Source organism: Balaenoptera acutorostrata, chromosome 2 (assembly GCF_949987535.1).
Source record: "Balaenoptera acutorostrata chromosome 2, mBalAcu1.1, whole genome shotgun sequence".
NCBI classification, from domain to species: Eukaryota; Metazoa; Chordata; class Mammalia; order Artiodactyla; family Balaenopteridae; genus Balaenoptera; species Balaenoptera acutorostrata.
The window spans coordinates 65,179,200-65,204,965 of NC_080065.1; the positions used below are offsets into that span (position 1 = coordinate 65,179,200).

The 25,766-nt window shown below is 34.4% G+C and overlaps 1 protein-coding gene across 2 annotated transcripts in view; it reads right to left on the minus strand.

Annotated features, from left to right (window-relative positions):
* The window catches only part of AP3B1 (adaptor related protein complex 3 subunit beta 1), a 258,068-nt gene that overhangs the window by 97,878 nt on the left and 134,424 nt on the right, over nt 1–25,766 (minus strand). For both annotated transcript variants that reach the window (XM_057541135.1, XM_057541134.1), the window contains 5 exons: nt 24,558–24,734; nt 9,487–9,673; nt 8,386–8,516; nt 3,239–3,347; nt 281–428 (listed from right to left, as the gene is read on the minus strand). In XM_057541135.1, the coding sequence (XP_057397118.1) occupies nt 281–428; nt 3,239–3,347; nt 8,386–8,516; nt 9,487–9,673; nt 24,558–24,734 (752 nt within the window). The remainder of the gene's footprint in view (nt 1–280; nt 429–3,238; nt 3,348–8,385; nt 8,517–9,486; nt 9,674–24,557; nt 24,735–25,766) is intronic.

Sequence of the window (25,766 nt, forward strand, 5' to 3'; positions counted from 1 at the left end):
AATTAAGTGTTTCATACCGACTGCTTGATCACTTAACTCAGCCTTCCAAGGTTACGCCAATTTTCAAAATGTAACCCCAAGATTTTTTCAAGTTCAAAATGAAAACTGAGCATTACAGGTAAGAGAATAATATGAATTAGTATTTTAAATTAATATTACAAGATTTAAAATCTGTTTGGGAAAAAAACACACACACACACACTTATTTTCTCACTCAATGTTAGACCGGGGGAAAAGACCACAGAATGTTTTTGAAGGAAATTCTGACAAAATAATTCACCTTTTTCCTTTGGTTTTGGAGTTCTTCTTGGCTGCTCTTTTGTTTTCTGCCTCTGACTCACTTCCACTCTCACTCTCGTGCTCACTGGAGTCCTCACTGCTGTCTCCTTCCTCGTCTTGTTCCCCACTTTCACTTCCAGATTCACTCTCTGAAAAAAAGATATCCAGATGCTCCTTGATTTATAGCCATTTAATTATACATAAGGACGCAAGTAAGTGTCAACATTCATCACAAATGAAACCAGATGCTGAATTTTAGTTTGGTGGACCCCGGGTGTTCCACATTTCCTATTTCTGCCCTCTGGTCACTTAGACTCCTGAACCCTGAGGCAGGGTAAGCATGGCGGGACTCCAGTGCACAGAGGAGGCACTCTGCTAGTGAGTGGGGAAAGGCAAAGAAAAGATCAACCAACTAAACCAAAGTGAGCCTATCTTGCTTTTCAAACCCATAAGTATTTTAGCTATGGCAAAAACTTTAAAGAATGATTATGAGGATGATATAAGAATAAAGAAATAATTTTAATTCCTCTACTTATAATGAGAAATTTTATTTAGAGAAAAGGAAGGGATTGTTGAATTTTCTTAGGAACCAATTTTGAGAGGAAAATGAGTCATTCAAATCGTCTTCAAAAATTCCTAAATCCAAAGGCAATAAAGCAACATCACTAATTAAAAAGCACTATTTTAGCTAGTATAGGAGTCTTCTGTAGGTCAAAGAAATGATAAAGTTACACTGAGGCAGTATATAGTTAAATGTTTTATGAATAAATTATGGTATACTAGGGCTTTTTGCAGAAGTGATACATATAGTATATTTATGTGTATTTTCAACATGAAGCATAATTTTTTACTAGTTGAAATGATTATAGGTGCAGAGTTAGTTGTATCTTAGATAAGAGGACAAACTGTTGTCCTGGCCTATGATCTATCTGATGAAATGTCCTCAGGCAGGAACGTAACCTCTAGTTAAAACAGTATTCTAATAGGTAAATAATAGCTACTTTATGAGGATTAATTCATGTATCACAGCGAAAAGCTAGGAGTGCCTATATTCTTTTGGAACAGCTTGAAGTGGTTATAAGCATGAGTTCTCAAGCTGGAATGTCCGAGTTCAAACGCTGGCCCTGCCGTGTACCAAGTTGTAAGACTGAGCAAGTTATTCAGCCTCTCTGGGTCTCAGTTTTCCTTTCAGCAAAGGCTACTTCAAAGAGCTGTTGTGAAGATTAAATGATTTGAAACATGTAAAGGTGATTGGGACACAACAGTGCCTGCCACATGGTAAGGCACTCTTTATCATCAGCTTTTACAAAGAGCAAAATTTATTTTACCCAAACTTTACAAAGGCAAAACAAAACTGCTGAATAAGAATATTTTGAATTTGTTGTGATATCAAAGTTAAGTACACGTACATATTAACTTAGATAAATCGTTTATGCTATAAATAAATAAATAAATAAATAAATAAATAAATAAGAAAGAAAGAAAGAAAGAAAGTATAGCATCTAAGTTACTTTCTCATGTTATTACATGGGAGTTCAACATGAATCTGGGTCCAGTTCACTTCAGGCACTGTTTATTTAAATTTTCAAGTTAGGAAAATCCTTGAGGAAATTCGTTTATCCTCAAGAAGGCATGCTCACTAGAAAAAAACTGGTAACTTCTAATGAGAAAAGTTCTCTCTTTCCTCTGGTAGCCAGAATGGAACTCCTGCCATATGACTCCCTATTATAAGTACTCAGATAATCCCATGAAAAGCCATAATGTTAATGGAATATTTCAAATATGTACTGAAAAAGGTTAGACTCTAAACAGACAGGAGCTTGTGAATAAATGGGATGGAGACAAATATCTATATGAAACACTCAACTACACAACATATCTTTCTCAATGGTCTATATCATTCCTGAAATTCCATATTTTTTAGCATTAACTCTTTGGATTGAAGTAATTTCCCCCATTTTTCAGCGTATTACTTCAGAAGGTAATGCACCACAGATTAACTTATCAGATACTGAAAACAAAGATTTCAACAGGGGAAACAGAGGAAAAAAATGAATGAATTACCTTAATGTCAGGTAATGGATGACCAAGTACTAGTGAGCAGCCCTGGCTTCCCAAGGAATAAAGGTTTTAAAAGAAAGAGATGTCATTTGGTCTTGGATCAGATAAGTTTACTAGGTTAACTGTTACTAAGAGTATGTAACTCCTATATATACCTTATTATGCAAATCACTCAGACTTTCAGTATTGAAGAGACTTAAAAAGCATCTAACTCTACCCCTTCATTTATCAGATATAGAGAAGGTAAGTGCCTTATTCAATTTGCTTGGCTAAAACTCAGGACTTCTAGATCCTTCCTGTTCAGTATTTTTTTCACTGCATGTGGTTGCCCTCAATCTTTTTAGCTCTTTGTTTCTTTATAATACACAAGAGACTTATTAATTTTAGCTTTCATGTAGAAGTAAAAGAGTAAAAAATGGATAAGAACAGACTGCTCAAGGTTAAAAATAAACTTTACATTTTATTGGGGGTTGGCCATAAAGTTCGTTTGGGTTTTTCCGTAACAGCTTACAGAAAAACCCGAATGAACTTTTTGGCCAATCCTATACAAAAGAAAAGTTACTTTTAAAGGCCCCACTAAAGGCTTATCAAATATAAAATTACATTTTTCAATATGCTAATGAATATCACAGGCAGTGTGGGTTAGAATTCAGAAAAGCATGCGTTCCCGTTTCAATTCTATCATTTATTAGCTGTGGGTCCAAGAGGCAATGTCAAATGAAAAGGCGTTAGAAATTACTTTGAAAACAGTGATACGTAAGTGAAAGGAATTATTGTAATGGTATAAACTTCATTTAAACCAGCTTGTTGAATATTATGTTCTAGGCCTTATTGGTCTATAGGAAGCACAGTATATAAGCTATAGTGAACAATGTTTTCCAATGAATTAAAACCTCACCATCACTGCTGCTCTCAGAAGAGTCCTCCTCCTCCTCTGCAGATTCAGAATAAAATTTCTTATCAGGATTCTCTTTCTTTGCTTTTCCTGCTGGGGTCCATTCTTTTGCCTGATTTAAAAAAAAAAAAGTAAAAATGTAAATATCAATGAATTCTCATTAAGGGATTCAGTCTTCAGGTAAACTTAGTCATTCAGTATACTCTGTGAACCCAGAAGGAAGTTTAAAGCCTCAACAGAGAAGGCAACTGAGAATCCTGACACTGGTTCGTTCCCCTTTACCCCTAAGCAGAGGAACATAAACTCTCCCTCAGAGCCTATTATGTTAGATCACAACCTTGTTGTAACATATGATTTTAAATACTTGTGTATTTGTTGGTCTACAGAAGATTTAAACTAAAGTAAGATAGTCTAGAAGAGCTGAGGGCAATTAGAGGCAGACACAGTAAGAGCAGTAAGAAATTCAAGTTCACAGCTTGATACTGAGGTAAAAGAAAAAAAAGAAAGAAAATACTTAGTATAGGCAATAAATAACCTGTACCATCTCAAGAGCCTGAACCCTGGGGTATCTTGGGGTTCTATCAAGACAGAATCTTGGCTTCTGTCTTTCTCTTCTATCCTAAACATCTAATGTATCAAGAAAGCCTATAACCACCACCTTGGTCAGAGCTCTCTCTCTCCCGGATTACAACAGTCCCTAACCGGCTATGTTGTATCTATGCCCACCTCCCATCTCCCATTCCAAGTTGGCTCAACACAGCAGCTAGAATGATTTGATTAACTCTAGTCAAGTCCCTCTTTGTTTGAAATGCTGCGAAAGGCCTCCCATTCACTCGGAAAAAATGAAGTTCTTACAGCACTCTGCTCAGCCCTACGTGCCTGAGGTCCCCTCGGTCCTCCCGCTGTTGCTCTCCCTCCTGCCCACTGCCCTCCAGCCACTCCTTACAGTGTCTTCAAACACCCCAGGCATGCTCCCCTCTTCAGGCCTTTCCCCAAAGCGGTTCCTACTTCCAATATCCTCCCCCACACGACTTGCACGGCTCATTCCCTTACCTCCTTCAATTCCCTGTACAAATGCCACCTCAGGGAGGACCACTCTACTTAAAATTCCAACCTCTCATGCCTGCTACTTCTGATCTTCCTTTGCTCTAGTCTTTTTTTTTTTGGTCACAGCACTTATTACTTTCTAACATACTACTGTATACAATTTATATATTTAACTGTCAGTCTATCCCTGCTAGAATGTCAGCTTCTGGAGAGCAGAGATGTTTGAATATTTTGTACACTGATATATCTTAAATGTGTCTGGCACAATAATCATTAGTTGGGTGATAGCATCTTAAAAACTTTAATACAGTGTATTAAAGTAAAAGAAATTTTTTTTATAGTGTGACTTTGATTAAGAAAAAATTAAATCATGTTTCATACACTCTCTTTTAAAGGGCAAGAAAATGTATATTTTTTAAAAGGTCAAGAACGGTTAAGACTCATTTATTTATCACACTTTTGAGCTTCTACTATGTGCTAGCCTGCTAGAGTAACATTTTGTTGTAAAGAAATTTATAGTAGGACAGAGGTTCTTATTCAAGAGGGGTTCTCAGCACTGGATATATGTCAGAATCACCTGAGAATATTTTTAAAAATACTAATACCAACAATAAAAATACTAATACTAAAAAAGCTAATGCTTGGGATTCACTTCCTAAGATTCTGATTTAATTGGTCTGGTGCAGGTCTGACATAGGTTTGTTTTGTTTAAAGATCTCTGTACGATTATAGTGTACAGCTAGGTTTGAAAACCACTGATCTAGAGGGCTTATGGGCTTAAGATATGTTGCTTAAAAGGATAAGCTTCAGTAACTTGGAAAACTATCTGGACAATAATAGAAAAATAAGTAAAAATTACTCAAATATATTTGAATAAGATACTAACATAAGATCAGCAGTATTCCTTTCTTTTTTTACGTATATTTAAAATGCTCTGACCTCCAGTTACAAATAAAGATGGTATTCTATAAACAAATTTCTCCTATATTTAATGAACAGTGAAGTTCATATTTTTCTTAAATCCAAACAAGTAATATTTTTCTGAAGGCTAGTAAAAAGTGTGTGAGGTTAATTTATAGGAAAAAAATTACTTAATTAGACTATGGCTTTCAGGGTAAGACTGAGTCAACATATAAGGAACATCAGGCTCCTATGCTCAAAGGGGTATATTATTTTGGCATGGCCATGGACTCTCTATTCATGGAGTTTTAGGTTTTAAAGGGTAAAGACTAACAATAAAAATATTTTACTTTTCATTATGGTCTTTTATGACTATGATAATTGTATCATTCTAAGCAAAAGAAATAACAGGGAAAAGAGAAGAGGAAAAGAATAGCAAGGCACTAATTTGAAAGTTCCTATGTAGGATAAAATACTGATAGTAACTGATAGTAGATGTGTTTATAAAGCAAAATACCCTTGATATGCAAAAGACAGTTTTTCTGTAACTGGGGAGAAAAGAACTTCCTAGAACTAAGCAAAAAAAATTATAAAGCATCTTGAAAACTTACTGGTGTCATAATATAAATATATATCATATATGATATCCTGGAAATGGTAGTATGCAATGTAAAGTGACTTCTAGTGTCAATGTGACTAGGTTTCATGTTGTTTTGATTAAAATATCAGATTATCTAAGCCTAGGCCATTATTCTTACTAAGTTATATTTCATAGTAACAAGATGTGACCCTGTAAGATCACATTATAGTAAAACTAGGATAACACATGTATTACGTGCATGAAATACACTGACGGGACTTTAGAGGGGTGAGGTAGAATGAAAGACTATGTGAACAGTACTTTCTGCATTGTTGCAGCTGCATCTTATAATAAAACTATGTGCATTATTTTTATATTTACTTGAGTCTCTATAGTATAATTTTAAGTCAGTATGTCCAAAGACCAACAGACTGAAACTGTTTTCTGCATGGCATCAACGGAGTGACATTTTTTTCCAACCAAGTTCTATCAATTATAATTATCCTCCATAATAAGCTACCAATTATTAATTTTCACAATGTAGTCAGCAAAATGAAAAAGAAATCAATTTGTATCTGTTGAACTGGACAGGTGAAATGAATATAAGAAAACAGGTTAAGTACTGTCCCTATAAGATAGTTAATGCTTAGAAGAGCACATGAAAATAGAAGCCAGCCAACCAACCAATCTATCAGCCAATATAAGGATACTGCTGAGACCAAATTAAATTGCATGGCATTGTTATTAATTTCTGAGATGATAAACTATTTTTATTTTACTTTTTTTTGGTGGATTGGGCAGCAAGGAGGAAGGATAGGGCGGAAGCGGGGGTAGGATAAAAGGATGATGCTACTTGGACCAAAACATTATGTACCCAACAAAGAAAAGGACAGAACCATAAAAACAACAAACAGACATAGAAATTAGGAGAGACAGTATTTCTGTGAAAGAATCATAACAAAGAACATGCTCTTTGTATTCTGGCACCTGACCAAAAGTTTCACAAGTAAGCCAATTTTTTTGAAGAATACTTAAGCGTAGTATGTAGATTTGAGGGGAAGTCACCAAACTTAGTTGCAAGGAGGAGCATGCAACTTGTTTTTAATAAGTTTTATAATTTAAAAAATCATCTCTAAATAGAGATAATTTGTCACAGCATGAAAACAGTGGTGTTAAATACTAAGGATAGTACAGATTTGCAAACAAGCTCAAGCTTCCTCTCCTCATGTTACATAATAAAATGCAGTAAGAGAATGAACAATGGACTCAGATAAGGGTTGGAATCCCAATTCCATCACTTACTAGCTATGGGAACTTGGGCAATTTACTTAAGTTCTCTGAACCTTGGTTTCATCATCTGCAGAATGGGAATAACAATAACGATCACTGATAATCATTATGAGGTTTAAACAAGATAATGTTTATAAAACTATCAAAGTACACTCCAGGGTCTGCTAAATGGAGCCATTATCAGCTATTATTGCTCTTGCCACACTCCAAAGCCAGACAAGTTTGTGTAGTTAAGAGAAACGTATTTCTCAAAAGAATCAAATTAAATGGCCATGCCTGGGGAATTTCCTGGCGGTCCAGTGGTTAGGACTTGATGCTTTCACTGCTGTGGCCCAGGCCCAGGCCCTGGTTGGGGAACTAAGATCATGCAAGCTGCTCAGTGTGGCAAAAAAAAAAAAAAAAAAAAAAAAAAAGCTATGCCTGTTATAGAAATTCTTCTATTTAAAGTAATATTTTTTTTCCATTGTATATGGAAAAGTTAGGCAAGAAGATTAACTGACTTTCTCATAGGAATTAGTGAGAAAGACCGGTTATCTGAATCCTAGTTCAAAATATGTGTTCTACCAGAAAAGCATCCAGGATGTAATACCTAACTGTTCTTTTTTATTAATTCTACTTAAAAAAGTAACGGATATATTTCACATAATCAATCTCTAAAGACAATCAGAAGACCCCTCTCTTTATTTCTCTTGTTTATATAAGAAAGAAAGAGATAATACTAGGAAAGAACACTAATTCTCTTACTTTAGTGGCCAACATGTTTTAAAGGTCTAGGAAAAGGTTATTTATATAGAGAGCTTTTTTTTTTTAATGTGAAAGCAACATATTATTCATTTTAATTGTGACCTTGTGTAAGGACATTTTTGGTACATGATGCTTCCTATTTATGTTTAGGCTTCACGTAAAAAAGGTTCATCAGAAAATCGAGAAGAACACTTTGTATGGTTTTTCTGGAAGAGACAGCAAAAATGATTTAGAAAACATTAACAGGAAGCTTACGAATCTCTAAACTAAGTAGGAAAAGCTCAACCCAATGAAACTAAATATCTTAGAAATTGAATCTACACAACTACAAATGCAATACCACAAATGTGGGTGGCACTGATGCAGAGAATTCCATTCTCTATTTCCTTGAAGAAAAGGAACAGTACATGTACAACGACATAGGAATACTACAATATTTACTTCCCATAGCAGCAAGATATATCTAACACATTACATTTAGAAATACCAGAACAATTTTCAATCCCCCAGAAAAGGTTTTATATAAAACAATAGTTATTCCAGAATCTCCCACTGCTTGACAAAATTAATTTCAGAAAGGTCAACTTACCAACTCTATTACTTCTACATTTCGAACTGATGGGTCAGGCGCCACCTCTGGCCAATTAGATAATTCCAGGTACCCAGTAGCTTTAGTGTTGAGAGTATGAGACAAAGTGCCAAGCTGGTAATGATCCCTACCTATTAAAATAGAGGAAAATATAAAATAAACAATATGAGCTGTATATAACAGAGAACAATCCTAATCAGAGCTCAAGGTAATTGGCATATTACCTCAAATGTCAAGGAATAAATATAAACTAGGAAGCTCTTCATAGGTCAAAAAACTGATTTCAGTCCATAGATTACAATAATCTCCCCCATAATGGTCAATAAAAAAGCTAATCAGTCAGTGTGTTTAGAGGTGTTGCTCTGATATGTAGCTTCTCTAAAAATTACTTTACTGTGAATATTAAGAATGACAGCACAGTTAAACAATCCATATACATGTCTTGCTACAAACACATTCAGAATTTTAATAGTTTTTCTACAAAACTGAACTGCTTTTTATCGCTTTACAACAATTAAATAAGAAATAATATGAAAACCAAAGTATATAATCATTTGATTCCCACTGTAATGGCTACCTGTTAAACTGAGAAAATAAACACTCCTTTTAAAACGCTGGGGAAAATAAGTCAACTTCCATCTTTGAAAAGCAAACAAATATAAAGGGATATTTTTATGAAACAATTCTTCCTGGAAAAGCTTATGTTAGTGTACACAGAATATTTATTTAATAACAACTAAGTATTAAGGTGAATTATATACGCATTAAACAAAGCTATCTATTTAAAACAGACATGAAGTCAATGTCTGCAAGAACAACATAGCTTTTATCTATTGTTCAGCCAAATCATCTGGTTAGAATAAAAATAAAATCAGAAGATTGAAATTATTTAGGTAAATAAGGTCTATAAAAACATGAACTACTATAAAGCTTGTGTTGGAGAACAGATGAATGAGTAGAAAGCACACTGTTCTTATATATTTACATATGCTAATCAATTATATTTTCTAAGAGATAAATTTTAAACATGTTAGAAATGGGATATAATGTCATAATTTTTTAGACAACAAATATTTTGCAGGTATATTCTGATAATAGTACCTTTAAAAGGAGACTCAAGCAGTGGTGCGGGTTTTTGAGCCAGGAATATTTTTTTGGCATATTTACTTAAAGCTCCACTCTTCTCATTCGGAACAATAAGCTGCCTAATAAATCTTGTACGGTCTCTGATGTCGTAGTTTTGATCATACTTGCCGAGATTTAATATGTACTGGGTAAGCAATTTTGTCTGTTGGAGAAAAACAGAACAAGATGAGAATAGTTATTTATGATTATTGATAACTCTGGATAAACATATTTAAAGAGGTAATAAAAATGAATGGTTATGTCAAACAAATGTTGTTCCATAGGGAATATGCATTTCTAACGCTGCAAATGGAATTCTGAAGCCAAAGCACATGTCCTCTTCAGTATTGGGGAGGTGAATGCTGAGTACTGAGAAGCAGCCATGTGCTAGATTATTAAACTGCTGAAGTGGAAAGAAAGGCATCATTAAAAAAATAATCATATATGGCAAACCCGCTGAAGGGTCTACGTGAGAATAATGAATGTGGAAATACAACTAAAAACAGGGCACTCAAAACTTAATCGGAAAAATATGCAGGACATCAAAACATCAGAGAGTATTAGGGGGCTGGCAAACTGCTTCTCCTGAGGTGTGTTTTATGAAGAGATACTGTCCCTGGCATAAGCAGTGTCTGCACTCTGACTGCACTCAGTTACTTTACCCTGAATTATGACCCATTAAAGCAGACACATGAATCACTGAACTGGATTACTGCAAATTATTTGCAGTGCATTTAGCTGTTACTTTTTCATAAAAGCAAGCTGCTGATGCCCTCTAAAAACTAGGATAAAAGACTCCTTCCATTTTTTTCCCCATGTTGCTTATAGCCTCTGGTAATATTGGTCATTTATTTATTTATGTTAGGGAACAACTTATTATAGCAGCTTTTACACTATAATAAGGTTTCCTAAGTCAATTTCTGAATGTACTACATTAACATATATTGAGATAATTTTAATAATAATTAAACCAAAATTGAAATGTTAACAAAATAGGTTTGTATTTTAAACTCCAGTTATTTTATTGAAAAAGCATAATTTTAATTTAGAAGGTTATACACATACAATTCTAACTATAAATAGGATTCATAATACATGGAAAAAATAAACATCTGCATTAGAACATTTTACAGACATTAGAAGTGGATTAAAAAAAATAAAATCAATGAAGTCAGGCAAAGCTAAAGATAGTTCTATAACAATAAGCCAAAGTACAGGAATGGTGTGGTAAACTCTTTTATAATATTAATTTGTTAAGATAATTGATTTGGATAAAAAGCAACCTTCTTTCAGTAATCTATTTAAAAACCATTAACCTAGTTTTACTAAAGCAGAACTACAAAAAATACAAGTGAAAAATGTTAATAGAGCTATTCTAAATTTGGTTACCAACTACTGCTATCCACTAATCATCAGACCATGTTGGTTCAACCACAGATAAGAAAAATTCTATGATTGATTTTTAAGGACAACTAGCAAAATAGTCACCAAATGAGTAATACAGGTCAAAAGGAAGTGTTGTACACTGGACTGTGTAATCAGCTTGCTGGGATAACCTGGGAAAAATACACCCAACTGTTAGTTTCCTCAAATGTAGAGTGAGAATCTATAACTAGGTTAACTCTAAAGTCTATTTTTGAGTGTTGAGATTTAGAATACGGAACTAAAATAAATCAGAAAAATAAAATAAGTCTATTCATTGAAATAATTTTTTGAGTTAGTGGACTGATTCATCTTGCTTTTATTTCTGATCCCTGAAATTAATGTTTAGGAAATTAAATTATTTCAAAATATTAACAGACACTATTGAAAGTGAGATAGAAAATTTTAAGTAATTAAAATTATGTAATTTCTATAATATGTATTTATTGACTGTAAAACTTGTTTTATTATATTGGTAGGTTATGAAACAGTTCTACCAAAAATGTATTTTCAAAAATAAAATTCTAAAAGATAAAATCATATCCATGTTCAATGATGCATTAAAAGCATAAGCAGAATAATTTTCACTCAGATATGTATTTATTCATATACTTTAATCAATTTCTTAGCTCTGTCTATCTCTAAAACCAAACCATTGGTATTTATTTGAAGAACATATTTTTATATGGTCTTATTATTTTTAAATTAAAGAAAATAAAATTGCCTACAATCTTCTTCAAAACTGAATTTTATGATCACCAATTATGAAAATGTTGACATTTGCAACTTACTCTTCTCTATAGAACATAATATTTTTAATGGAAAAAAATGTCTTCTTTACAGTTTGAATGATCTGGTAAGCACAGAGAAAATTCTGTTGAATACAAGGATATTCTCAATGCTTTCTTTTATGTTAAAATCTGTAAATATTTCAAGCCTAGATATTTAACTTTCCCCCCTCCATTCAATAAAACTATCTTTGAGATAAAACTTTTAAATAATTCTCTATACTGTAAAAAAAAATTCCATCAAATTTAGATAATGCAAAACCAACTGCCTCCTCGATTTCATTTCATTCTAATACAAAATATAAACTTAACCACAAAAATAGGAGTTCCATCAAAAAAGTCTTCACCATAGTTGAGATACCGCAAATGACAGAACTTCTAAAATAAAATTTTAGCTCTTACTACTTAATTTGTTCAGTTCTTCCTTTGTTTTTATAGGGATACATTTCAATGTCTTCCTGTTTGCAAGATTTGTTTCTAAGAATTGTTATTTGCTAAAATTTTCAAAAGCTGAAGGTTTTTGGTGCTCTACCTGATAAACACTTTAAAGATTTCCAAATGATTTTGAATCAGAATCTAACCAATACACAAAAGTTTCACTTAATCTACTCCTCCACCCACCCGCCCCGGGCAAAAAAGCCAATACAGAACACAGGCTAACTTACAAAGCAGTTTTTCATAAAATCACATTTCTAAAATCCCACTGGTCACATGCAGCAAAGAGAATTGCATATGAGAGTGTGTGGTGTCATGCCTAAGTATGCTTTTTCAATATTAGCTTCATCACAAGAATCCTGTAGTTCAGTTAAACTACACATATCAAATATCAGTAATTTTGACCATTATAGTTTTATTTCACTTGGTAGAATAAGCAGAGTGAGTATGCATGCACCACAACCAATTCCCAAAATATTTCTGTTCCATAGTTTTCTTAATGTAATAAGAACGTTGATTTTACCATGACAACATCCGTTCAGTGAAAGCCACGTTGGGGCTTTTTAATTTACAACAGCATTTACGGCGATTTTGACAGAATAAACTTCCAAAAGCTTTACTTTGATTCCATTTACACTGACAGAAGAAACGTACAAAAGCTCTGAGTAAAAATGGTCGAACTATTATTGGAATTAATTGCTTTTCTATTTGAAAACCAGCATCATTCAGGTCCTTTTTCTGCTAATGGAGAAATACATTAACCATTATTGCTTCATTTCTCATATGTGTAAAAGAAAACTTAGAATAAAAAATGAACAAAATTAAATTTTAAAAAACAGTTATTTGATCTATATGAGATCATGTTTCACAGAGAGACATGTAAACATATTTGGCACCTGTACACATTAAATTGTCATCTTGAGGCTTAGTCTTCCTAAAATACCTCCCAACTTTTTAAGTAGATGCTGATCCTGTTTTAGCAGATTTATATCACTATGAGTTTCATGGTGGATGGTAAAAGTTGATGAACATTTTGTGCATGTTAAATAATGATACACAAAAATTCAGTACTTCATTCTTCATTAAATGTACACTTCCAAGTTTTAAGAATTTATTGCTGCTGGATTTATAACAAAATAAAACAATAACTGGCAAATAATAAATAGGTTTTGAGATTTACAGTACACAATAAATGACAAAACTACTGTAGTGAGAGTGCTCTGACCACTCTCTTTAATGGCCTATAGCAAGATTGTTCTGTCTCTATCTCCTGCACATATTTCATCTACAACTAACCTCTAACTTCCCATGTTTTCCTCTTACTCCATCCACTGACAGCTGGGAGCTTCATGCTTTGCACAGGCCATGACACAACTTGCCTGTTGTGTCATCAAGTCACCATCAGATAAAACACTTAAACACCTATGTCACCACCACTGGAAAAGCGAAGGACTTAGCTTTTCATACCTGCCTCGTCAGGGCACACTTCATTTTATCAGCACACATCCTACATGCTGCTCTAAAAGGGAGAGGTTAGTCATGTTGCATCTCAAAAAGGCTGGGAAAAGAAAGTCAAAGTCTTTCCAATTTAAATGTTTCACATTTTAAAATGAAATCTCTGTTCACTGCACTTGTATCTTACAGGTCACTAGACAAAACCATGGCAGAGGTTAGAAGTACAACATGGAGGGACTTCCCTGGTGGCGCAGTGGTTAAGAATCTGCCTGCCAATGCAGGGGACACAGGTTCGATCCCTGGTCCTGGAAGATCCCACATGCTGCGGAGCAGCTAAGCCCGTGTGCCACAACTATTGAAGCCTTCGCACCCTAGAGCCCGCACACTGCAACTACTGAAGCCCGCGCGCCTAGAGCCCGTGCTCCTCAACAAGAGAAGCCACCACAATGAGAAGCCCGCGCACTGCAACGAAGAGTAGCCCCTGCTCGCCACAACTAGAGAAAGCCCGCACGCAGCAACAAAGACCCAACGCAGCCAGAAAAAAACCAAAGAACAACAACAAAAAAACCCAGATGGGATGTTTAATAGTAAATTTAAATGAATTTTATTCATAAAATTATACAAGATAAGCAAAGAGAATAACAAAATGTACCATAAATAACAGAAATACTCAATAGCTTATCTATAGCTATGTATTAAATTTTTGTCTTATTATTATTTTCCTGCTTAGATTTAAGGAATCATTTCTGGTACCAACTAATGGTCAATGCCATCCAGACACTATTTACACCAATTACTTTCTCTTTGGATTAACTCTAAGTCACTATGACATAGGAAAAATGAATTTGGGGGAATGCCATATAATTATTAAGAAATCCATTATTTAAAAAAAACTTCTCAAAATATGGGCATCATATTTTTACCTAAATACTCTGACAAGTAATAAACTGGTAAATATTTGCTCAAACAATAGCCTTCTTTAAATATTATATAGGTCAGCACAAAATAATAAAAAAGGTCTCTTAAAATATAGTCCTATCAAAAAAATATATATATAGTCCTAAAATCAGCTTAGATATATATCAGTTTAAGGAATATAAAAAAGTGTACAGAATTCAGCATTTAAAATTGGTTCCACATAGTTGTAATTTTTAAACACAAGGATACTGGCAAATGCGTTTGGTAAAGGAAGGAGAACTACATAAAATTCTTAATATAGACCAGAGGCAAATCTAAGCAGTACTAGTGTTCTATCCAATCAATTTCATCATTTCCTGACTAGGCAGGATTCTTTAAATTTTTTTAATTAAAAAAATTTTATTGAATGCAAGATACTTTAAATTCTATAGTGCTTTACAATTTTCAAAGTTTCACACAGATGGTTTCAGATAATCTCATAACAACCCTTTCTCACCCCCTCCACCCCTATACTGCCCATCCCCCCTTCCCTCTCCCCACTGGAAACCACCAGTTTGTATCTGTGAGGCTGCTTCTTTTTTGTTTTATTCACTAGTTTGTTGTATTTTTTAGATTCCACATATAGGTGATATCTTACAGTATTTGTCTTTATCTGACTTATTTCACTTAGCATAGTGTCCTGCAAGTCCATCCACATTGTTGCAAATGGCAAAATTTTTATTCTTTTTTTATGGCTTTTCGTAAGATCTTATGGAAAAACCCAAATGAACTGTTTGGCCAACCCTATATTTTACATCTATCTATCTATCTATCTATCTATCTATCTATATATCACATCTTGTTTATCCATTCATCTGTTGATTGTTTTTTAATTCTTCTAGGTCTTTGTTAAATGATTCTTGCATCTTCTCGATCTTTTTCCGAGGTCCTGGATCATCTTCACTATCATTATTCTGAATTCTTTTTCTGGAAGGTTGCCTATCTCCACTTCATTTAATTGTTTTTCTGGGGTTTTATCTTGTTCCTTCATCTGGTACATAGCCCTCTGCCTTTTCATCTTGTCTATCTTTCTGTGAATGTGGTTTTTGTTCCACAGGCTGCAGGATTGTAGTTCTTCTTGCTTCTGCTGTCTGCCCTCTGGTGGATGAGGCTATCTCTCATCTGTTGATTAACAATTAGGTTGCTTCCAAAGCCTGGCAATTGTAAATAATGTTGCTATGAACATTGGGATGCATGTATCTTTCTGAATATGGTAGTTCTATTTCTAGTTTTTTGAGAAACCTCCATACTGTTTTCCACAGTGGCTGCACCAATTTACACTCCCACCAACAGTGTACAAGGAGTCCCTTTTCTCCACATCCTCACCAACATTTGTTATTTGTGTGCTTTCTGATGACAGCCATTCTAACAGGTGTGAGGTAGTATCTCATTGTGGTTTTGATTTGCATTTCCCTAATGATTAGCAATGTTGAGTATGTTTTCATGTGCTTTCTGGCCACCTGCATTTCCTATTTGGAAAAATGTCTATTCAGTTCTGCCCATTTTCCAAACAAGCTATTTGCTTTTTTGATGTTGAGCTGTATGAGCTGTTTATATATGTTGGATATTAACCCCTTATCGATCATATCATTTGCAAATATCTTCTCTCATTCAGCGGGTTGTCTTTTCATTTTGTTGGTGGTTTCCTTTGCTGTGCAAAAGCTTTTAAGTTTAATAAGGTCCAATTTGTTTATTTTTGGTTTTGTTTCCTTTGCTTTAGGAGATGGATCCAAAAAAATATTGCTGTGATTTATGTCAAAGAGTGTTCTGTGTTTTGCTCTAGGAGTTTTATAGTATCCGGTTTTACATTTAGGTCTTTAATCCATTTGAGTTTATTTTTGTATATGGTGTTAGAGAAGGTTCTAATTACATTGTTTTACACGTAGCTGTCTAGTTTTCCCAGAACCACTTACTGAAGAGATTGTCTTTTCTCCACTGTAGATTCTTGCCTCTTCTGTCATAGATTAATTGACCATAAGTGTGTGGGTTTATTTCTGGGCTCTCTATTGTGTTCATTGATCTATGTGTCTGTTTTTGTGACAGAACCATACTGTTTTGATTACTGTAGCTTTGTAGTATTGTCTGAAGTCAAGGAGCATGATTCCTCCAGCTCTGTTCTTTCCCAAGATTGTTTTGGCTATTTGGGGTCTTTTGTGTTTTCATACAAATTCTGAAATTACTTGTTCTAGTTCTGTAAAAAATGTCATTGGTATTTTGATAAGGATTGCATTGAATCTGTAGATTGCCTTGGGTAGTATGGTCATTTTAACAATAGTAATTCTTTCAATCTAAGAACATGGTATATCTTTCTATTTGTTTGTGTCATCTTCAATTTCTTTCATCAGTGTCTTATAGTTTTCCAAGTACAGGTCTTTTATCTCCTTAGATAGGTTTATTCCCAGGTATTTTATTCTTTTTGATGTAATGGTAAATGGGACTGTTTCCTTAATTTCTCTTTCTTGTAGCTTGTTGTTAGTGTATAGAAAAGCAACAGATTTTTAAAAATTTAACAGTATACACATTTTTGTCAACATGAATAAGTTTTTCCTTTATATGTTATATTCACTTGACAAGAAAATATATCCAAGAAAGGGTATAAATGTCACCGCATAGAGCCTGAGCCCTTTTTGTTAAGTTATATCAAAGGGGCTGGGAGTGGGGGTAGATTTCTCCAAGACCGAATCACAGGGCAAGAGAAAACTTCAGGAAGGATCCCCAAAACATCACTGTGATTTATAAAATTTCTCACTAAGAATCAAAAAGTGAACCTGAAAAGCAATACAAAGAAAATATAAGTACTAAGGATACTCCACGAAGCACTTTCTTCTTGAACAGCAGAAAAAAAAAAATGTAACTGTCTCAAAGAAAATGAGACAGTAATTAAAATAAATGAACTATATCTACATACCTCAATATTTTAAAAACACATTAAGTAAAGATAGTTTAATTGTGAAAGTATACATAAAGTAGAATACTACTTATGCAAAATTTGAAAACACACAAAACAAAAAATACATTGTTTATGGATACATACTTATATAACAACAATACAAAACATGTATGATTAAAACACACCAATAATATGACAGTGGTTACCAATGGGGAAGTAAGAAAGGTGTGAACAGGAACTTGAGATCTTAGGTCTACCTGTTACATCCCTTTAAAAAAATTATGGCAAACGCACTGACTTAATCTTAGGGGCACATATATAGGATACCTTGGAGATATTGCGGGTCTGGTTCCAGGTCACCTCAATAAAGTGAGTGACACAAATATGTTGGTTTCCCAGTACATATAAAAGCTATGTTTACTATACTGTAGTCTATTAAGTGTGCAACAGCAGTATGTCTAAAAAAACAATGTACAAATGCTGGAGAGGAAGAAAAAGGAACCCTCCTACACTGTTGGTGTGAATGTAAATTGGTGTAGCCACTATGGAGAACAGTATGGAGGTTCCTTAAAAAACTAAAAATAGAGTTACCATATGATCCAGCAATCCCACTCCTGGGCATATATCCAGAGAAAACCATAATTCGAAAAGATACATGCACCCAAGTGTTCACTGTAGCACTATTTACAATAGCCAAGACATGAAAACAACCTGAGTGTCCATCGACAGATGAACGGATAAAGAAGATGTGGTGTATATATACAATGGAATATTACTCAGCCATAAAAAAGAATGAAATAATGCCTTTTGCAGCAACATGGATGGACCTAGAGATTATCACACTAAGTGAAATAAACCGGACAGAGAAAGACAAATATCATATGATATCACTCATAGGTGGAATCTAAAAAATAGTACAAATGAACTTATTTACAAAACAGAAACAGACTCACAGACTTAGAAAACAAACTTACGGTTACCAAAGGAGGAGGAAAGGGTGGGGAGTGGGGGGGATAAATTAGGAGATTGGGATTAGTAGATATAAACTACTATATATAAAATACACGACAAGGTCCTACTGTATACAGCACACAGAACTACATTCAACATCTTGTAATAACCTATAATGGAAAATAATCTGAAAATGAATATATATGTATATATAAATATCTGAATCACTTTGCTGTACATCAGAGACTAACACAAAACTGTAAATCAACTATACTCCAATTTTTAAAAATTCACTAATATAAAAAAAAAATGAAACAACAACAACAAAAAGAATCCTTTATTGCTAAAAAATGCTAACTATCATCTGAGCCTTCAGTGAGTCTTAGTAGTAGAATCAAAGACCACTGATCACAGATCAGAATATAGTAATAAAGAAGTTTGAAAATATTGCAAGAATTACCAAAATGTGACAGAGAAACAGGAAGTGAGCAAGTGCTGTTGGAAAAATGGTGCCAGCAGACTTGCTCGACACAGGGTCGCCACAAACCTTCAATCTGTAAAAAACACAGTATTTGTAAAGCACAATAAAGTGAGGTATGCCTGTATATGTATTTATGCTGTTTTGCACTTTTCTATAGGTTTGCAATATTTTATATTTAAAAATAAAAACATAAGCTAAGTAAAACATTAACTTATGTTACTTATCACTACATTTAAAAGATGATACACTATTAGAGAAAGTTTAGAAACAGATGTACCCTTTACTCATTAATTTTTAATTGCTATTAATCAGTTTAATCAAATCTTAGCTTTCTGTCTCAGACCTCAGTAGACTATTTCAAGGAAGTCATGCTACAGTTTTATACCATGTCTTAAGAGCTGAAGAGTTTTAGCAACTTCAACTGGTTTCAATGTTGTTCAACTTTTCCCCCCATATAACAGTGAAATTACTCTACTTGTGAGAGTACCAGTGCTTTTACTCTTGATATTCATATCAAACAATTTTTTTCTTCATAAACAACAAAAGAGGAATTTCAGCACCCTTTTCTCAGTTTGATAAACCCAAATGGAGTGCTTTTTTAAAATGAGCATAGAGATTCTCAATAACTAGACTAGTTCTCTGACTGTAAATAATCATATTCTCTAAGAAAAATCTAGCAGTTAGTTAACAGTGTAAACTAGGTTTATGAAAAAGCAGGATTTGTTCTAATTCAGTTGACACAGCAGGGCCAATTTGGGCACAATGTAAATTTTGTGTTTGCTTCGGCATGATTACATCAGCAAGAAAAAACAGGTAAAGGCAGAAAGCTGCACCCAGCTGAACTGGGCTGTGCAGGAATAAAGAAACATATCCACCTCAAACATCTATCTCAGATCACCACATGTATTATGGGCTATATTTAGCCACATCTGGCAGTACAACTTTCCATCCATATTCAAATTAACCCTCCTTCCAAGACATAACTCACAAGTACAACCTTTAAAACACCCGTTTCCACAAGTCAGGTCTTTCTAAAAGTAAAAAGCTAGATTCATTGTAGTATTTATGTATTTCTTAACCATTTAACATGTGTAAAACTATTCTCTTGTTTTTACTGTTCTTTTTTTTTTTTTCTTTTTATGTGTCACCAATGAATTTTTTGAGTGTTGTGCCTCTGGTTCCACTTTTGCAATAATCCCTGTGGCTGTTATTGTGCATTTCTGTAAAGCACAGTGATTTTTAGGAACATATATGTTGCATTATAAATAACTGACTATATGATTATAACTTCCACTTTACAGATTAGAAATTAGATTAGGTAGGTTGTATTGTATAATCTGTCCAAAATCACGTAGCTAGTAAGTGGCAAAACATGATTTGAAGTCAGACGGTCTAACATTAGAGCCTGTACTCTGAATCACCACCTGCCTCCCAGTAATTGACATTAAATAGTTCTATGGCAGGCATCACATACAGTTAAACTGCTTTCTAAACTTCCATCTGAAAGAGCTCAAAGTCAGAAAATTAAAGAAGCTTACAGAAGAAGTTCATCTACAGAGTCTTAATCATAAGGCAACAGAGTTTTTAAAAAACTATATGAACAGCTTTATATCTCTATACTGAAAAAAAATTAAAATATCAAAGAATATATAATGCTAAAGATAGACAAAATGTTGATTTTTTGGGTACTGTATTTTTCAGTTCTACAACTTCCATTTTATTATTTTTTATAGTTTTTATTTCTCTGCTGAGAGTTATCTTTTCATCTATTGTGAATACATTTTCCTCTATGTCACCAACCATTTACAAAAGCTGCTTCAAAATTTTGCCTGCAAATTTCCACATCTGGGTCATCTAGAAGTTGGTTTCTGGTTTTTGGTTTTTTGTTTGTTTTTAAACTAATCACATTTTCCTGGTCTTCTTCATTATTGTGGTAAAATAAACAAAAAATATACCACTGCAACCATTTTTAAGTGTGTAGTTCAGTGTTATGCAACCATTACCACCATTAATCTCCAGAAATTTTTATATCTTCACAAATTGAAATTCTATACTTGTTAAACAATAATTTCCTGTTCTAGTTCTTATGTTGAGTAATTTTGGATTTATCTTGGACATTATGAATGTTATATTGTAGAGACCCTGGATGTTGCTATACTCTAGGTTGGGTTCAAAGTACAAACTTTGTCTCTTCAGTGCTGTTCAAATTCCAGTCCAGTTCCTTTATTATTATTAACTGTGCTGTTCTGAATCCACCATGCATATGTGTGGTTCAGGTGTCAGCCAGAGACCTGAGCAAAAGTATTCACAGATTTTGAGGCTCCCCACACTGGCTCTCTCTTTTCTAGAATTCTTCCTTAACTTTTCAATATCTTTGGTAGTAGTTTTCTTTTTTTTTTTTTTTGGCCTCACCAAGCGGCTTGTGGGATCTTAGTTCCCCAACCAGGGATCAAACCCGGGCCCTCAGCAGTGAAAGAGCGGAGTCCTAACCACTGGACCACCAGGGAATTCCCAGTAGTTTTCTTAAACTCTGTCCTCTACTTCCTCAGGCCAGAAGGACTCTGGGTTTCCTTCTGGGGTTTCAGCTTCTGTGTACAGTGCCAACTGTAGCCTGAACTCAGGATAAGAGCCATAAAAGTGGGGAAATTCACTCTGTGCCACTCTCTTCTTTCAAGTGGCCGTTTCCCTTCAGAATCTTCCCACTTTTATTCACTCTTTTGAGACTTCAGGCAGTTGTTTACTTTTTGTATTTTTCCTGAGTTTATAGTTGTCCAGTAGGAGTTTGCTCAACCATACCAAAAGCAAACTGTTAACTAAGTTTCAAATTTTTCTTTACACCAGGTAAAAACATTTGAGATATTAAAGAAGCTTATTATTCAATTATTCCTTAGGCATACAAATGAACACAATGTGCCAAATCTTATAAAAATCAATGTAGCCATCCCCTAAAACTAAATATTTCAATAAAAAATCTGAAAATGCTCACTGAGAGATCTAGGCCACAGGGAAAACAGACCTACAAATAAATGTTGGGACTTCATGGCAAACCAGTCCCTCAACTCTGTGGCCTGGTCTTCCTAGTTCAGTGTTAAAGATGGTTAAAATAAACACATATAGAAAATAATTTTTTTACATTTAGGTGAAAGCAATCATTTTAGTCTCATCTCACATCCAATGGGTTATGAATCATACAACTTAAAAACCCAGTCAAGCTGATGGTACTTAAAAAAATCATCCTTTGATGTTAATTTTCATTTATGAATTCTCTCAAACTCCTTTTCTTGAGAAATGAGAAACTGGAGAACAGAACACAACTCTACAGGATACCTTCGTTCATTTATTTTTATATTTAATCATTTAAAAACAATGAGTTGTTTTTTCTAAACATAACTATGTTTTCACCAGCTGGTGGTCAAGTCTATGTGGTTATCCTGAAGTATCATTCTAAAATACACAATACAACACTTCAGAAGCTGAGTTCCAAAACTGAATTCAAGAAAAAAAAAATAGCTGAGTGCAATCTATGTTATCTTCAGATTCACTTAATAAAAAGATATGGAATACACTCTACAATTTCTGAACACACGGTACTACATTCCATTATTGGTTATTTACAGCTACAAAGAAGAGAGCCAAGGAAAGAACCTTCATTTAGTTTTGTAAGACATATCTACTTCAGTCTTGATTAACATACTAATTTGTATTACTTTTTTTTTTTAATTAATTTATTTATTTATCTATGGCTGTGTTGGATCTTCGTTTCTGTGCGAGGGCTTTCTCTAGTTGCGGCAAGCGGGGGCCACTCTTCATTGCGGTGCGCGGGCCTCTCACCATCGCAGCCTCTCTTGTTGCGGAGCACAGGCTCCAGACGCGCAGGCTCAGTAATTGTGGCTCACGGGCCCAGTCGCTCCGCGGCACGTGGGATCTTCCCAGACCAGGGCTCAAACCCGTGTCCCCTGCATTAGCAGGCAGATTCTCAACCACTGTGCCACCAGGGAAGCCCCTGTATTACTTTTCTTTTATGATAATCTATAAGCTCACTTAGAGTAGCCAAACCATTGTTATGATAGTCATAACAATCATAATATTCTAGGTGTTATGTTGACGTTCACAGTACTACATGAATTTAGTAAGAACAGTGAGTGTCAGGCTAAAACAGTGTTTTTATCAATAAACAAGCAACTCAACAGCAAACATAGGTTTCCTCTCTTTTACTCAGTTTTTTAAAAATAACTCATTGCATGAATTAATCTACATGGCACTTGGAAATGATTAACTGATTCCTTTCAAAGACTGACTTAAAATGTAAAGATAAAATCTAAATCATAGAAATATGCTCAAAATATTTGCAATTATTTGCTCACAAGTTTGGTACACCAATCAGCAAAAACTATAATAATACAACTCACATCACAATTAGGGATGAAGACAATCCAAAAGTATATGAATGAATATATGAATTTGAGGAGTCAACCTGAGAATTGTGAATGGCCAATATCAGGTTACTAAAGAAAGAACGTGATCTATGGGTAGGGAGAGAAGGCAGAATGAGAGGGAGACACATATAGAGAGATACACAGCAGATACAAAAAAGGAGACACAAACACTGATGGAAGAGGGAGAGAATGACAAAGACATTAGACTGCGGTAGATGGGGTGCGTGTGTGTGTGTGAAGGCTATCAAAGAGATACCCAGGTACAGAGAGTTTTAGAGAAGGAGGGGGACAAGAACAGAGACAGAGAGAGGGAAATAGAGGGGGGGAAATCACAGAGGGTAAGTAAGAGTCCCAGTCAGAAAAATTAAGGAGAAACAGAGACAGGACACAGAGCATAAAGCCTACTAAGAGTCCTAGCTGCAAATGAGCAAGAATCCTTTTCCAGTCTCACTGACCAGATTAAGTCCTCCACCTGTACAGAAGAGCTATTCAGACAAAGGAAGAAGAATGAGAAAGACCCTATTTTATATTGGGTTGGCCAAAAAGTTTGTTCAGGTTTTTCTGCAACATCTTACGGAAAAACCCAAATGAACTTTTTGGCCAACCCCAATATATAGTGGTGATTCTATGTATTTTATACATAGAGGCTATTCCTCTTACCAACAGTTCCTCAAAGTCAACTGATTTAAAAAATGAATATTCTAAACTAAAAATCTGGTCAATTACACCACTATTAAAAAATATTGAACGGTTTTCTCTTCACATGGGGGACAAAGTCCATAGCACTTGCCACTCCAAGTCTTGCCCTTGCCTACCTTTCCAAACTCAGCTTTAAGTTTCCTGAAAACACCAAGCTGTTTCATGACTCTGACCCCCTGCTCTCCTCTTTCCTTATTCTCTATGGTAAACTACTCCTTACAAGCCCTTAGTCAAGAGTCTTATCCTTTATGAAACTTTGACCTCTCTCCTTCTATTTCAGACTTTCAATAACTTTCTCCTCTGGAGTTCCACTGTATCACAATACTTCTATTATAGCACTTACCACATACTATTTCATTTTTTTATGTTCTTCTCCTCTACTAGACCAGAATGTCATCTCTTTATACCACTACCATCTAAAGTAAAACCTTAAAAGAAATAGGCACCTGGTAATTGTTGAACGGACAGACTAATGTATCAGAGCAAAGAGGAAAGTAGATTTCACATAGGTAGACTAAGGATTAGTCTCTTACCTGTTTGGAGTTGGTTAAATACAGTTTTGCTCCAAGATTTAAAATCTGCAGTTTTACCAGATCATCTTCACCAGTGAAGCTTTTAGCCGTCTTCCTCAAAACATCAGGGGCAATTTTAGGAACTCGTTCACAGTTTTCTCCAATTAGCCAAAGAATACTTGCTCTAGCCACAGGAACCTAATATTAGCAGCAGATTATATACAAATATTACAAATAAGATAATCATACTCTCCTTAATATTAACATAGAAAAGGCTTTAAATATTATAAAGGTTTTATCATCTATTAATTCATTTAACGTATATCCAGGAAGTCCTCCTGTATTTATGAATTTTCTTCAGTTACCAGAAATTCTGATTAAAACTGATTTCAGAGATAATGCTTAAGAAAAGATTCATAAAGGAAAAACCACTGGTCTAGAATCTTGATTCTAACAGTGATCCACCAATTCTTGGGCTAAATCTGTCTGGCCATGCCCATTTATTTATCATTGTTGCTGCTTCTGTGTTATAATAGCAGAAGAGTAGTTGGAACAAAGACCGTAAGGCTGAAAATATTTACTTATCTAGCAATTTACAGAAAAAGTCTGCTGACCTCTGCTCTAGGGCATTGGTTCACAAACCTCGATGCCTATAAAAATCATCTAGGGTTATGACTAAAACTGTAGGGTTTTGGTAACAGTTCTAAGACAGTAGTTCTGTGATGGGGTCCAGGAATCCATGCTTCATGAAGCATTACAGATGATTCCGGAGACAGGCGGTCTGCAAACCACGTTTTGAGAATCCATGGACAATATAGAAAAAGGAATAGACCCATTAAAGACTATGATTCCAAATCAAATATTGTCCTCTATGTATCTATATCTGCAGCACTGGAAATAAATAAAACTGACAAAATCATCAAGGCCTGCTTATAAAATCATGAATGCTGGTCTATTATTTGGTCATCAACAACAGAAATAGGAATAAGATAAATCTGTCCAATACTGCATTTTGGCATTATATATATTTTCAATAAACTGCATTTCCATATAATTTGTTTCTTAAAAATAAATGCTTTGTTACAAATTGGAAACCTTCCACCAGCACCATTAAGACCAACATTTTATTTAGAGCATGCAAATTAGTTTTATTACTATTTGTTTATTTGTATCCTCCCCCTTTCAATATCCTTCAAAAGGAATTTGAAGGAGTATGTAAATTAGTTTCTG